Source organism: Rhinoraja longicauda, chromosome 20, assembly GCF_053455715.1.
Source record: "Rhinoraja longicauda isolate Sanriku21f chromosome 20, sRhiLon1.1, whole genome shotgun sequence".
Classification (NCBI taxonomy): domain Eukaryota; kingdom Metazoa; phylum Chordata; class Chondrichthyes; order Rajiformes; family Arhynchobatidae; genus Rhinoraja; species Rhinoraja longicauda.
Window position 1 is genome coordinate 9,753,775 of NC_135972.1, and position 16,205 is coordinate 9,769,979.

Here is a 16,205-nt window from a genome sequence, read left to right on the forward strand (position 1 = left end):
AATTTTTCAGAAGCCGATTAACATACAAACCTGCTTGTCTTTGGGATGTGGGAGGAAACCGAAGCACCCGGAGGAAACCCAAGCGGTCACATGGAGAACATGCAAACTCCACACCGACAGCATTTGAGGACAGGATCGAACCAGGGTCTCTGGTGCTGTGAGACGGTGCTGCTCTACCAGCTGCACCACATCTGATATGCCAAAGCTCCTAATAATGCTGAGAAGACAGCAGCTAATTTGGTGTTGTTTTATATACCATCAGGGACATGTGGAGTTAAAGCCCTTCAAGCATTCTCAACTGAAAATTAACAACTCCAATGATACAGAGCTTGATTTTTCTGTGGAGAATATATATTTAATTTCTGGTTGACACAAGATGCTTGAGTAACTCAACGGGTCAGGCAGCATCTCTGGAGAGAAGGAATGGATGACGTTTCGGGTCGAGACCCTTCTTCAGACGAAGGGTCTCAACCCATCCCTTCTCTCCAGAGATGCTGCCTGACCCGCTGAGTTACTCCAGCATCTTGTGTCATATCATATCATATATATACAGCCGGAAACAGGCCTTTTCGGCCCTCCAAGTCCGTGCCGCCCAGCGATCCCCGTACATTAACACTATCCTACACCCACTAGGGACAATTTTTACATTTACCCAGCCAATTAACCTACATACCCGTACGTCTTTGGAGTGTGGGAGGAAACCGAAGATCTCGGAGAAAACCCACGCAGGTCACGGGGAGGACGTACAAACTCCTTACAGTGCAGCACCCGTAGTCAGGATCGAACCTGAGTCTCCGGCGCTGCATTCGCTGTAAAGCAGCAACTCTACCGCTGCGCCACCGTGTCAACCTTCGATTTAAACCAACATCTGCAGTTTTCATTCCAGCTATATTTAATTTCTGCTTCGTTTGTAAGATTGTATTGCACAAGGGCAGAAGTACTCACCTAGTTTGGAGGTGATCTGCCCTTAATGAGTGTCATGGCTGGAGTTTTGTTGTTTAAAACTAGTACAGCATTTACTATAAATAGTAACTGTGCTTCAAATGCAGTTTAGTGGTTTTGAAATCCCATGAGACTTTATGGGGACATTGATAAAGTCGTGTGTCTATCATCGGTATATACTAGCACCTGCAGTTCCTTGCCACAAATCTTGTCTGCACATTTTAGTGGCACGGTGGCGCAGTGGTTGAGTTGCTGCCTTACAGCGCCAGAGACCCGGGTTCAATCCTGACCACGGGGGCTGTCTGGACGGAGTCTGTACGCTCTCCCCGTGACCACGTGGGTTTTCTCCGGGTGCTCCGGTTTCCACCCACACTCCAAAGACGTGCGGGTGTGTAGGTGAATTGGCTTCTGTAAATAGTCCCTAGTGTGTAGGATAGCGCTAGTGCCTGGGGCGATCGCAGGTCGGCACGGACTCGGTGGGCCGAAGGTACCTGTTTTTAGGCTGTATCTCTAAAGTCTAAAGTCACTGTGAAATCTCCTCTCGGTATGCCTACTTTGAAGAAGTTCTCCTCCTCTCTCCGATTCTTCAGAGATGCTGCCTGAGTTACTCCAGCACTTTGTGTCTATCTTTGATAAAGTCATGATTCGGTTGCGGCTGGCTCAAGTATAGTTGATAACGGCATAGTCTTACAAGCAGAAGATATTAGCTTTACATCATAAGTACTTTTTAAATAACTTTCTTTCTTTCCTTAAACACCAACTTCCAAATTACATCCCAGATATTTATGCAGCATACTTCATTTATTTTGCTGAATTAACTGGAGAAACTCAGAACTCCAGATGCTGTTTTACCAAATAAGACACAAAGTGCTGGAGTAACTCAGCGGGTCAGGCAGCATCTCTGGAGAACATGGGTGGGTGACGTTTCGGGTCGATACCAGAAGGGTCCCGACCCAAAACGTCATCCATGTTCCACAAAGATGCCGCCTGACCCGCTGACTTACTCCAGCACTTTGTGTCTATTTTTTTTTGCTGAATCTCTGTTGTTGGACCAAGGACTTGGATGAAGGGATTAAAAGTACCATTAGCAAATTTGCAGATGATACAAAGCTGGGTGGTAGTGTGAACTGTGAGGAAGATGCTATGAGGTTGCAGGGTGACTTGGACAGGTTGTGTGAGTGGGCGGATGCATGGCAGATGCAGTTTAATGTGGATAAGTGTGAGGGTATCCACTTTGGTGGTAAGAATAGGAAGGCAGAGTATTATCTGAATGGTGTCAAGTTAGGAAAAGGGGACGTACAACGAGATCTGGGTGTCCTAGTGCATCAGTCACAGAAAGGAAGCATGCAGGTACAGCAGGCAGTGAAGATAGCCAATGGAATGTTGGCCTTCATAACAAGAGGAGTTGAGTATAGGAGCAAAGAGGTCCTTCTGCAGTTGTACAGGGCCCTAGTGAGACCTCACCTGGAGTACTGTGTGCAGTTTTGGTCTCCAAATTTGAGGAAGGATATTCTTGCTATTGAGGGCGTGCAGCGTAGGTTTACTAGGTTAATTCCCCGAATGGCGGGACTGTCATATGTTGAAAGACTGGAGCGACTAGGCTTGTATACACTGGAATTTAGAAGGATGAGAGGAGATCTTATCAAAACGTATAAGATTATTAAGGGGTTGGACACGTTAGAGGCAGGAAACATGTTCCCAATGTTGGGGGAGTCCAGAACAAGGGGCCACAGTTTAAGAATAAGGGGTATGCCATTTAGAACTGAGATGAGGAAAAACTTTTTCAGTCAGAGAGTTGTGAATCTGTGGAATTCTCTGCCTCAGAAGGCAGTGGAGGCCAATTCTCTGAATGCATTCAAGAGAGAGCTAGATAGAGCTCTTAAGGATAGCATAGTCAGGGAGTATGGGGAGAAGGTAGGAACGGGGTACTGATTGAGAATGATCAGCCATGATCACATTGAACGGCGGTGCTGGCTCGAAGGGCCGAATGGCCTCCTCCTGCACCTATTGTCTATTGGCTCACAGAGCTGTAATGAGCTTGGCTCAACAAACTCATCAGGAAGGCTGGCTCCGTCCTGGGGGAGGAGTTGGATTCATGGGAGGGGGTCTTGGAGGGGAGGGTGCTCCTCAAACTGCAGAGCATCCCGGACAATACAGCTCACCCCCGCCCCCCCCCTCCCCCACCCCCCCCCCTCCCCCACAATGCCACACTGGTCAACCTGAGGAGAACCCTCAGCAACAGACTGGTTCCATCAAGATGCAGCACAGAACGCCACAGGAGATCCTTCTTCCCTGTGGCTATCAAACGTTACAATTGCTCCCCCTTCTGTCATGGGGTAGATTGAGACTGACTCCCCCCCCCCCCCCTTCCCAATCTTTGCACATCCCCAAGCCTTTCCATTCGTCACTTTAATTTCATGTTTCATGCATTTTGTGTTTTGTTTATTTTGTGTTTTTATGTCTGTTGGCAGATCAATTTCCCGCCTGGGATAAATAAAATTATATCATATCGTATCGTATCATTAATACAGCTTACCCTTAAAAGAAATGGAGTTGATGATTGAAATGATCTAGTTAAATCCAATGTGTTTGATTCTGTGGTGACTTCAAGATTCAAAGAAAAGGTATTTATTCACAAAATGCTGGAGTAACTCAGCAGGTCAGGCAGCATCTCGGGAGAGAAGGAATGGATGACGTTTCGGGTCGAGACCCTTCTTCAGACTGAGGTGAATACAATGTCTGAAGAAGGGTGTAGAAAGGAACTGCAGATGCTGGTTTAAACCGAGGATAGACACAAAAAGCTGGAGTAACTCAGCGGGCCAGGCAGCATCTCTGGAGAGAAGGAATGGGTGACGTTTCGGGTCGATTCCCTGAAGAAGGGTCCCGACCCGAAACGTCACCTGTCCCTGTTCTCCAGAGATGCTGCCTGACCCGCTGAGTTACTCCAGCATTTTGTGTCTAACTTTGGTATAAACCAGCACCTGCAGTTCCTTTTTATTACAAAGTAACACGGAATTGTTTTGCAGAATATGTAAGTGAAATTTGCACCATCTGCCGTACATACAGTATTTGCTGAGAACATATTGAGATGGTGAAATGGTGTATGGAAATACCATCTAATTTTTCTTGTAGAAACAAGGAACTGCAGACGCTGGTTTACCAAAAAAAAAAGACACAAAGTGCTGGAGTAGCTCAGTGGGTTAGGCAGCACCTCTGGAGGACATAGACAGGTGACATTTTGGGTCAGACTGATTGTATGGGGTGGGGAGGGGTGGGGGGGGGTGGGGGGAGAAAGCTGGAAGAGAACAGAAATTAACTAACTTAAATTATATTATAACTGACTAGTATATTTGAAGAAGGGCCTCGACCGGAAACGTCACCCATTCCTTCTCTCCTGAGATGCTGCCTGACCTGCTGAGTTACTCCAGCATTTTGTGAATAAATACCTTCAATTTGTACCAGCATCTGCAGTTATTTTCTTATAGTATATTAGATTATAATTTTATGATATTATAGTATCCACCTGTTACTTGACAGGCTTTGTCCCACCCCCCACCCCCTCTCTTCCAGTTGCCTTCCCCCTTCCATTTACAATTAGTCTTAAGAAGGGCCCTGACCTGAAACTTCATCTATCCTTGTTCTCCAGAGATGCTGCCTGACCCGCTGAGTTACTCCAGCACTTTGTGTCTAATTTCTCTCTAATTTTTTCCTTCCAGCTGGCCAAGTTTAGTTTCGCAGTCATCATCTTGCCTTTTGAAGTGGGTAGTCAATGGATTTTTATAACATGGACTTAGATGGTGAGGATCAGCAAGTTTTCTGTTTGTGGAAGCTTGTGGTACTGTGATATTACTGTGCAGGAAGGGGCTGCAAGTAATATGGTTTACACTGAAGATAGACACAAAAATGCTGGAGTAACTCAGCGGGTCAGGCAGCATCTCTGGAGAGAAGGAATGGGTGGCGTTTCGGGTCGAGACCCTTCTTCAGACTGAGAGTCAGGGGAGGGGGAGACTAGAGAAATGGGAGGGTAGGGTGTGAAAATGACAGATCAAAGGAAATGTGGAATGGTTCATAGTTAGCTGAGGGTGAAGTGACAACGAGGCATACAATCAGTAAAATTAATTAGAAGGACAGTGAAACTAGTCGGAGAACTAAGGTGGGAGATGGACGGAGAGAGAGAGGGAAAGCAAGGGTTTCTTGAAGTAGTTGAACTGTGATATTACTGGTGTACAGAGGATTTCCTCCATTTCAGCGTTGACTTCAGATGTTGTTTAACTTCCACAGTGGGCAAGTTATTGGAATCAGCTTTGAGGGAGATAATGACTGTTTACTTAGGAAGGCTGTTGAACAATTGGCAAGGATTTGTTAGTGGAGTTCCTGCCTTGCTAACTTGATTGCATTTTTGCAGAGGGTTGTTGAGGGAAGTGCATTCATGCATTTCAAACAAAGCTTTTCACAAAGTGTTTACGCCAGGGTCGTCAATTACGTGAAAGCCCCAATATCCAAAGCCAAACGTTGATCCAGATTTGGCAAATGCAGCAGAGGGTAATGCTTGGTCGGTGTGTTCATGCTTGGAAGGATGTTACCTGTGGGATTCTACAAGGCCCAGTACATCTTCTCTCGCCTTTTCACAAGTTCGCACAAGTTCTCGGAGTAGAATTAGGCCATTCGGCTCATCAAGTCTACTCTACCATTCAATCATGGCTGATGAATGTGCTTTTTGTCTATATATTAACGATTGATATATTAAATGGAGGAGACACGACCTGAAAACAGCTACATCCAGGTTCAGGAGCAATTTCTTCCCAACAACCATGAGGCTATTAAACACGACAACATTGCAGCTTCCAAATAAGCTCCGAATTACAGAAACTTGGGGGTAATGTTTTTGTCTTTGCACTACTATTATTGGGGGTTTTTTACATCTAAAAGTACTGCAATTTGTTGTTGTTTATTATGGTGTTTACACGGTACTATGTTTACATATCTATTGTGCCTCTGCATGTAATAATATCATTGTTCCATTTTAGGACAAGATGATGATAAGGCACCTTTGACCCTTGACTATTGAATAATTCACCAAAAAAGAAGACTTTCAAATCTTCAGGGGGATATGGACGATCGGGTTGTTGGGCCAGAAATGCGGCAAATGATTTCAGCTCGAAGATACTGTATGCCAGGCACTGCATCTGGGGAGGGGCAAGAGCTAAAGGGATTGTACAATAAATGGCAGCACATTGTGAAATGTCCAGGAACAAAGAGATCTCGATGTACATGTTCATATATTTATTAAGATAGCTCCACCGGAGAAGTGGGCTTTTCATCTCCCTCACTTTAAATCATGAATGTTTAGTTCAGTTTAGAGATACAGCGCGGAAACAGGCCCTTCGGCCCACCGAGTCCGCACCTACCAGCGATCCCCGCACACTAACGCAATCCTACACGCACGAGGGACAATTTACATTTTATATCAAGCCAATTGACCTACAAACCCCGCACGTCTTTGGAGTGTGGGAGGAAACCGAAAATCTCCCCGCAGTCACGGGGAGAACGTACAAACTCCGTACAGATAAGCATCCGTAGTCAGGATCGAACCCGGGTCTCTGGCGCTGTAAGGCAGTAGCTCTACCGCTGCGCCACTGTGCCACAGCCCTTTATTAACTGCCTCATTTCAGATTAGCAGGCACAAGAGGCCCTGTTCTCTAGTTGACTCCATCACATGTTGCTCTAGGAAACTATCTCCAATGCACTCTGTAATTTCCAACTTGATTAACACAATCTGTGCAAAGATTAACATTTCTCATAATCATTGCTCTGACCTTTTTACAAACACCCATTATTTTTTGAGTTATACCTTTCCTAAAGGTGTCCACTGTTTGGTCTAAACACACTTCTATCAGTGTCTTCTTTCCCTTGATGTTCCTAAGCTCCACCCAAATGAACTCATCATCATCTGAGTCAAGCTAGACACAAAATGCTGGAGTGACTCAGTGGGACAGGCAGCATCTCTGGAGAGAAGGAATGGGTGACATTTTTGGTCGAGACCCTTCTTCATCTGAGTCAAGATTGTCTCTCGCATCTATACTTACTTCACCTCTTATTAATAGTGCTACCTTACCACCTATTCCTTCTAGCCCATTCTCCCTCAAAGGACAAATATCCATGAATATAAAGTTCCAGACTTGAATCCTCCTACAACCATGTCTATTATAGCTTTCAGATCATGCTCATTCTGCTGTTTGTTATGTTAGTTCATCTACAATGTTACAAATGCTTTGCACGATCCATATACTAAAACTCTCGTTTTGTTATCTTGTTTGTGACTGAACTTCAGCCAAAACGGTACACGATTGCGCGACAATTTTAGGCCCACCTTGCTCACCATTGTCACTTTAGTGATAATGCAAGTCGTTTTATTGAAATTGGTCTTATATTTTTAAGGTTATTCACATTTTTAAGTTGAAAAGGAGGGGAGGGGAGGGGGGAGGAGGGAGGGAGGGGGGAAGTGGGGGAGAAGGGAGAGGGGAGGGGGGGGGGGTTGAGGAGAGAGAGGTGGGGGGGAGGACAGGGTGCTGCACCAATGCAGGAGAGGTTTGGGCCCACTTGGTCTAGTAATATATAAAGCTTTTATTTTTGCTTTTTCAATTTTGATCATTTATTTAGCACACTGACCCTATTGTGACCCTATTTGACTCTTGTCCGTAATTTCAAATTATATTTTTGTTTCCTTTCTTTCCTTTCTCTCCTTATTCGCTGGGCCTGAACTCGCTAGAGTTTAGAAGAATGAGGGGGGACTTCATCAAAACTTTCAGTACAGTGAAAGGCTTGGCTGGAGTGGAAGTGGAGAAGGTGTTTCCACTGGTGGGAGAGTCTAGAACTGGAGGTCATAGCCTCTGAATTAAAGGACGTTCTTTTAGGAAGTAGATGACGAAAATTTTCTTTAGTCAGAGGGTGGTGAATGTGAGGAATTTACCACAAAAGTCTGTGAAGGCAGTCAGCGGGTTATATTTAAGGCAGAGATAGATAGATTCTTGATTAGTACGGGTGTCAGAGGTTATGGGGAGAAGGCAGGAGAATGGGGTTAGGAGGGAGAGATGGATCAGTCATGATTGAATGGCGGAGTAGACTTGATGGGCCGAATGGCCTATTTCTACTCCTATCTTATGATCTTATTTCTCCCGCTCTAGTCAGTCTGCTTGTGTTTCCATCTCTCTCTAATTCTAGTTTAAACCCTCCCCTACAGAGCTAGCAAACATGCCCGTGAGAAAATTGACTTGGCCTGCACAGCCATCCATGGCAATGAATTCCACAGATTCACCACCTTGCTCTCATGTGTAGCCTTAATTTTAGTCTCCGCATCCATTCTATCCAGAGGTGAAAGTAGGTTGAAAGTGGCCTGTGTTGTCAGTCCTAATAGGGTAAATATGGGGATATGAGGCAAATGCAGACAGGTGGGACTAGCTGGGTCAGCATGGATGAGTTGGGCCAAAGAGCTTGTATCTAGTCAAGAGCGTTTTATTGTCATATGTCCCAGATAGAACAATGATATTCTTTCGTTCAGCAGCACAACAGAATGTGTAAACATAGTACACTGTAAACAATATAATAAACAAGCATAAAAAGTTAAATGTGTGTGCGTATATAGGCCCTTCGGCCCAGCTTGCCCACACCGGCCAACATGTCCCAGCTACACCAGTCCCACCTTCCAGTGTTTGCCCTATAACCCTCCAAACCTGTCCTATCCATGCACATGTCTAACTGGTTCTTAAACGTTGGGATAGTCCATGCCTCAACTACCTCCTCTGGCAGCTTGTTCCATACACCCACCACCCTTTGTGTGTGAAAAAGTTACCCCTCAGATTCCTATTAAATCTTTCCCCCTTCACGTTAAACCTATACACACATAAACACATATACACATTCAGCCTGAAGAAGGGTCTCGTCCCGAAACGTCACCCATTCCTTCTCTCCTGAGATGCTGCCTGACCTGCTGAGTTACTCCAGCATTTTGTGAAATAATATACACACACACATATATATATATATATATATATATACATATATATGTATATGTACAAAATGCACAGAATCATAGAGTCACATAGCACAGATAGAGCTAGCTCTGAATTATATAGACTTGGGGGGCATTCGTTTAGTCTTTCTGCACTAACATTGTTTGTTTTTATGTGTATGTATGTGTGTGTATATATATATATATATATATGTATATGTATGTGTTAGTGCAGAAAGACTAAACGAATGCCCCCCAAGTCTATATAATTCAGAGCCATCTCTCTCTCTCTATCTGTGCTATGTGACTCGATGACTCTTGTGCATTTACCCAATCTAATTCCTGCTGATTTTATATAAGATCCTCTTGCATCTATCTGTGTCGTTGCCCTGTGAATGTCGAAACAGCGTTAAATCATGTATTTCATGATGCTTGATCTGCGTCGCTGACATTGGGGCAATCACTCTCCCCCCGCCCGCCCCACTGACCAGCTGATGTGACGCCAGGCCCTGGCTCAGTCATATGATCACCGGCTGCAGAGCTGGAGACAGGGGGGGAGAGAGAGAGAGAGAGAGAGACACAGAGACACAGAGGGAGAGAGACACAGAGGGAGAGACAGAGGGAGAGAGAGACACAGAGGGAGAGAGACACAGAGGGAGAGAGACAGAAGGAGAGAGACAGAGAGAAGGAGGGAGAGAGAAGGAGGGAGAGAGAAGGAGGGAGAGAGAAGGGGAGAGAGAAGGGGAGAGAGAAGGAGAGAGAGAGAAGGGGAGAGAGAAGGGGAGAGAGAGGGGGAGAGACAGAGGGAGGGAGAGGGGGGAGAGGGAGAAGGAGAGAGGGAGGAGAGAGGGACAGAGAGATAGGAGAGAGATAGAAGGAGAGAGAGACAGGAGGAGGGAGAGGCAGGGATAGAGAGAGGTAGGAGGGAGAGGTAGAAAGGGAGGGAGAGGCAGAGGGGGAAGGAGAGAGACAGAGGGAGAGAGAGAGACAGAGAGAGAGAGAAGCAGAGAGAGGTAGAAGGAGACAGGGAGAGGCAGAGATAGAGAGGGAGGGGGGAGAGAGAGAGAGAGAGAGAGGGGGGGGGGGGGGGGGGCAGAGGGAGGAGGGAGAGTCAGAGGGGAGCAGCATTCAGAGCCTGAGCCGAGGAGGGAGCGGGAGCGGGAGCGGGAGGATCCGAGGCAGCGGCCCGGGCGAGAGTAGCAGGATCCCGGGGACCGCAGCGGAGCGGAGCGGAGAGGAGCGGAGAGGAGCGGAGCGGGGCAGAGACAGTGACAGAGACAGACACACGGCGACGCCAGGATGAGCATGCTGGTGCTGATCAATAAGCTGCTGGACTGGTTCAAGTCCTTGTTCTGGAAGGAGGAGATGGAGCTGACGCTGGTCGGCCTGCAGTACTCCGGGAAGACCACGTTCGTCAACGTGATAGCGGTACATGTACAACGCACCTCGCCTCCCTGTACAATACTGTACAGTACAGCACAGTACAGCAGGGGAGATCAACCCCTCACTCCCCTCCCCCTACCTCTCCCTCTCCCCCTACCTCTTCCCCCCTTCCTCTTTCCCCCCTCCTTCCTCTTTTCCCCCTCCTTCCCCACTCATCCCTCCCTCCCTCTTCCCTCCCCCTCCTCCTCCCTCCCCCCCCCCTCCTCCCTCCTCCCTCCCTCCCTCTCTCCCTCTTCACCTCCCTCCCTCTTCACCTCCCTCCCTCCCTCCCTCTTCACCTCCCTCCCTCCCTCTTCACCTCCCTCCCTCCCTCTTCACCTCCCTCCCTCTTCACCTCCCTCTTCACCTTCCTCTTCACCTTCCTCTTCACCTTCCTCTTCACCTCCCTCCCTCCCTCCCTCCCTCCCTCCCTCCCTCTCTCTCCCTCCCTCCCTCCCTCTCTCCCTCCCTCCCTCTTCTCCCACTCATCCCTTCCCCACTTCTCCCTTCCCCACTTCTCCCTTCCCCACTCCTCCCATCCCTCCCCATCCTTCCTCACTCATCCCTCCCCCCTCATCCCTCTCCTCCCTCCCTCCCTTCTTCCCATCCCTCCAGGGCAGAGCCACTATTCCAGTCCCTGCCATTGAGCCCTCTGGCTTTGCGCCTGCCCCTCTCTGTGTGTGGGGATCTGCTGGGGCTGCCCCTGCAGTAGTAGTTGTGTGAGCAGCTGAGGGTGTGGGGTGAGCAGGAGCTCTGAACGCCTGTGTCACGCCTTTGCTGTGCAAGCCCCTCCTGCCTGTGCAAGGTTATCATCATTTCCTGTACAATGTCTGGCTGTGTTTGGCCTTTAATTCCCTTTGAACAAAAACACAATTTTATCTTTGCATCTAATAATATATTTTTAAAACAAGCTTTGTATCTTTTTTTAATCAAACCTCATCTGAAGGACAATTTATATGCTTGTATGTGTGAATTTGTTAATATGTGTACACATAAACCACTGTCATGTGTGGTATGGCTGCACCAAGACTCCTTGTGTTACAAGAATTCTTCCCCGAGAAATTATATCCCTTGATTCAGTTGTACCAGAAAATTTACATTCGTAAAGTCACTGAATTTGCTTACAAATTCTCCAGCTGAGGTGACGTATTAAAAATTAATCTTTGTATCCATCCCTTTTTCTTTCAATCTTTTAGGTGCGCTCTATTAATTAATTAATTGCGTTTCATTTTCATATCTTACAGCGTTCCTTTAATTTCCTGAGGCCTTCCCATTTTCCAGTCAAACTAAAAATGATCTTGCTTTCTAATAATTAAGCTGGGCCTGAGAGTCAGAAACATATTTCTCTCTTAGAAATGATAGATTCAAAAAAAAGATTTTCATGCAAAATTCCTCCTCCTGTGCTCTGCGATGGCATCCATTCACCAAGGGTATTTCTTTATATTCCGTGTAGAGTCTTACAGCTAATACGTTTCCCTTAAATGGGCGGCACAGTTGCTGTTTTTACAGCGCCAGAGACCCGGGTTCGATCCTGACTACTGGTGCCATCTGTACGTAGTTTGCACGTTCTCCCCGTGGCACCATGGGGTTTCTCCAGGGAGTTTAAGCTGGAAAGGTTGTCGATAAGATTTACGAGGATGTTGCCAGGACTAGATCGGGTAGATGCATTTTCATAAGATAGTCTTTTTTCAAGGGTGGTACAGTGCTGAATCTGTACAGTTGCTGCCTTACAGCGCCAGAGATCCGGGTTCGATCCTGACTAAGGGTGCCATCTCTACCAAGTTTGCACGTTATCCCTGTGACCGCGTGGGTTTTTCCCAGGTGCTCCGGTTTCCTCCCACACCCCAGAGACGTACAGGTTTGTAGGTTAATTGGCTTCTGTAAATTGTAAATTATCCCTGGTGTGCAGGATAGTGCTAGTCTACGGGGTGATTGCTATTCGGCGCGGACTTGCTGGGCTGAAGGGCCTGTTTCCAAGCTTTAGACTTTAGACCGGAGATTCGGCATGGAAACAGGCCCTTCGGCCCACCAAGTCCGTGCCAACCATGCTGCCCCTTCTGCACTAGTCCCACCTGCTCACGTTTTGGCCCATATCCTTCTAAACCTTTCCTGTCCATGTACCTGTCTAAATGTTTCTTAAATATTGCGAGTCCCTGCCTCAACAACCTCCTCTGGCAGCTCGTTCCATACACCCATCACCCTTTGTGTAAAAAAAAAGTTACCCCCCCGGTTCCTATTAAATCTTTCCCCCCTCACCTTAAACCGATGTCCTCTGGTTCTCGATTACCCTACTCTGGGTGAGACGAATATATTAAATCATAATACAGAGAGTTTTGAAACCGTGCAACGTCAGTAATTTTTATGTTTTGAAATTAATTCTTGTGGTGTTGGGATTGTTGACCAAGCCCCGGGTTATTGCTGGCCCCTCAGTTGTTCTTCAGTTGATGTTGGGAATTTGGGTGGGAATCGTCTTGGATGGTCTCCCCTCACTGTGGCCTGCAGGCCAGGCTTTGGCCACGTGCCGAGGCTTTGAACGGCGGTGGTTCCTGTTGGTGAAGGTATTCCCACGTTGCTGCCATGCTGGGAGTTCCACGCTCGGTCTTGTGCTCAATGAGGAAGCGGAAATGACTTTCCCAAATTACAGAAGTGTGCGATTTGGTGGGGAACCTGCAGGTGGTGGCGTTTGCATGCACCCTGGACCTCTTTGTGGCTGAGGTTTGGGATGTTCTTTAGACCGTTACAAAATGAGGGGCCTGTCATTTAAAACAGGGCAGTGTAGAACTTGAATCTCCCTCAGGGCAGTCATAGAATTATGCAGCGTCGAAACAGGCCCTTTGGCCCAACTTGCCCATTCACACCGTCCACCACTCCGTGAATCTCTGGCAGATAAAATCTCTGCCCACGAGGGTGATGGAGGCCAGAGCTTTAGATATATTTAAGGAAGAGGTAGATAAATATTAGAAAGATTTGGGGGAACTGTCACAGAAGAGGAGCTGAGGCCAACATAGATCAGACATGATCGTATTGATTGGTGAGGCAGCTTCGAGTAGCGAACTTCTGCTCCCATTTTAATGAGTTCATGTTGTTATCTCTCTTAACAAGATTAAGTTGGAGGAATACATTTGCCTTATCTCTGCTCTTGTGTCTCTATCTTTAGACTTTAGTACTTTAGAGATACAACGTGGAACCAGGGTCTTCGGCCCACCGAGTTTGCGCCGACCAGCGATCCCAACACATTCACACTATCCTACACACACTAGGGACAATTTACAATGATACCAAGCCAATTAACCTACAAACCTGTACGTCTTTGGAGTATGGGAGAAAACCGGAGCACGCAGAGAAATCCCACAGGTCACAGGGAGGATGTACAAACTCCATACAGACAGCACCTGTAGTCAGGATCAAACCCAGGTCTCTGTTGCCATAAGGCAGCAACTCTACCGCTGCACCACTGTGCCGCCCTAATCTGCTGCCGTATTCTGGCGGGAGAAATCGTAGTGAATCTTGTTAGACGGCGCTACTACATGGAGGGAACTACCTTTTAAGGTGGTGGGTACCAATCTGCTGGGCGGTTTTCTTCTGGATTGTGTTAGGTTCCTTGAGTGTTACTAGAACTGAACTCAGCCAGGTATGTGAAAAATATTCCTTCACACACCTAACCTGCAGAGTACAGCGAGAGGTTACGAGGATGTTGCCAAGACCTAAGGGTCTGAGCTGTCGGGAGTGGTTGGGACTTTGTTCCTTGGAGCACAGGAGGATGGGGGGTGATCCAACAGTGGTGTCTACAATCATGAGGGGAATAGATGGGGTAGATACACAGAGTCTTTTACCCAGTATAGAGGAATCAAGAACCTACGAACATTTGTTTAGGTGAAGGGAATGATTTAATGGGAACCTGTGGGCAATGTTTTCGTACAGAGGTTGGTGGTTTATGGAACAAGCTGCCAGAAAAGGAGGTGGTTGAGGCAGGTAGTACAACAGCATTCAAAATCTATCTGGACAGGTAGTTGGCTAGGAAAGGATGTGGGCCCAAACGCAGGGAGGTGGGACTAGTGTAGATGGGGCATCTTGGCAGGCCTCGGCAGGTTGGGCTGAAGGGCCTGTTTCCGTGCTGCTTGGCTCTATGACCTCATTGATGATGGGAAGACTTTGGGATTGAGGAGATGAATCACTGACTTCAGTGAGCTGCACTTGCAAGTCATGGTGTTTACGCGGCCGTTCTGATTGAGTTTCCAATCGGTGGTGAACCCCAGCAGTTTGATGAATTCTAGAGGCGAGACAAGAGTGACCGTCCTTGACAATGTGGCAGGGGCAATGGTAGAGGCAGCGGCCATCCAAGACCAGCGGCTAGACAGCCCTTTGTTGCTGGTGATGATCATCGCCTGCCATTTAGAGTGCAAAATAGACACAAAACGCTGGAGTAACCCGGCGGGTCAGACAGCATCTCCGGGGAAAAGGAATAGGTGATGTTTCGGGTGGAGACCATGCCTCACATTTATAGTGCAAATGTTTGTTGATGGTCCCATGCCAATATTGGAACAGCTCAGCTAGAGATGAAGGTGGTGTTTGTATATCAGCCTGCAGTGCAAGAACTAGGATGCGATCTCATCCCACTGCCTTTACTGATGCAACCTGAATCATGTGGAATATATTTTAGATGGTATTTCTGAATTGGATCTTTATTTTATAAGATCTAGATTACATTTTAAACTATTATTTGCTTCGTCGAAAGGATGTATACATTTCAATTATCACAAACAAAAATAAGATCTGTATTCTGTCCTTGGATACCATATGACCTTTCCAATGTTCTTTTTTTAGTGCCAATAATTATTATTCTGCATTAATCCTGCAGCGCTTTCATTTTTGACTCGTGCTAGGAATTGTGCGAGAGGCAGAGGAGGTAAATAAGGAAGGTGGCTGTCTGGAAATTGTCATTCCAAACTGACGGCAGTGAACAATAAGCTTTCATTGTCCTCAACTTGACTGCAAGCTTGGACCACATTGTTCTCCTGCACCTTAGTGCCCGCCGACCAGGGCTAACCTCGTCTGATTCCGTGCTTGGAGCTGTGGCTGGAGAATGAAACCAAGATCTTGTAATGGCGGCAGAGTGGGGCAGCGGTGGAGTTGCTGCCTTTATAACGCCAGAGACCCGGGTTCAATCCTGACAACGGGTGCTGTCTGTCCAGTGTTTGTATTGTGACCTGCGTGAGTTTTCTCCGGGTGCTCTGGTTTCCTCCCACACTCCAAAGACATACAGGTTTATAGGTTAATTGGCATGATATAAATGTAAATTGTCCCTAGTGTATGTACGGTAGTGCTAATGTGCGGGAATCGCTGGTCGGTGAGGTCTCGGTGGGCTGAAGGGCCTGTTTGTGGCTAATTGGCGTGGTAAAATTGTAAATTGCCCCTAATGTGTAGGATAGTGTTGGAAGGAACTGCAGATACTGGTTTAAACTAAAGATAGACACACAATGCTGGAGTAACTCAGTGGGACAAACAGCATCCCTGGAGAGAAGGAATGGGTGACGTTTCGGATCGAGACAAGTTCAGTCTGAAGAAGGGCCTCGACCTGAAACGTTCTCTCCAGCGATTTTGTATCTATTGTAGGATAGTGTTAGTGTACGGGGTGATTGCTGGCCGGCGCCGACTCGGTGGGCTGAAGGGCCTGTTTCCGGGTTGTATCTGTAAACTAAATTAAGCTAAACATGGTATTTAGTTCTACTGAGCCCCATGTTCTGTGTTTTATACAGTCACGACTGAAGAAGTTGTGAAGTGTCCTTCTGATACTTTACTGATCGGCAGGTTTTGGGAGATGAGCTAATACTGT

At 46.9% G+C, this 16,205-nt stretch overlaps 1 protein-coding gene across 1 annotated transcript in view; it reads left to right on the forward strand.

Moving 5' to 3' along the window:
* The first annotated feature begins 9,471 nt into the window (after nt 1-9,471).
* The window catches only part of LOC144603551 (ADP-ribosylation factor-like protein 8B-A), a 45,940-nt gene continuing 39,206 nt past the window's right edge, over nt 9,472-16,205 (forward strand). The window contains exon 1 of the mRNA XM_078416926.1: nt 9,472-10,378. Within this exon, the coding sequence (XP_078273052.1) occupies nt 10,250-10,378 (129 nt within the window). The 5' untranslated portion in view covers nt 9,472-10,249. The remainder of the gene's footprint in view (nt 10,379-16,205) is intronic.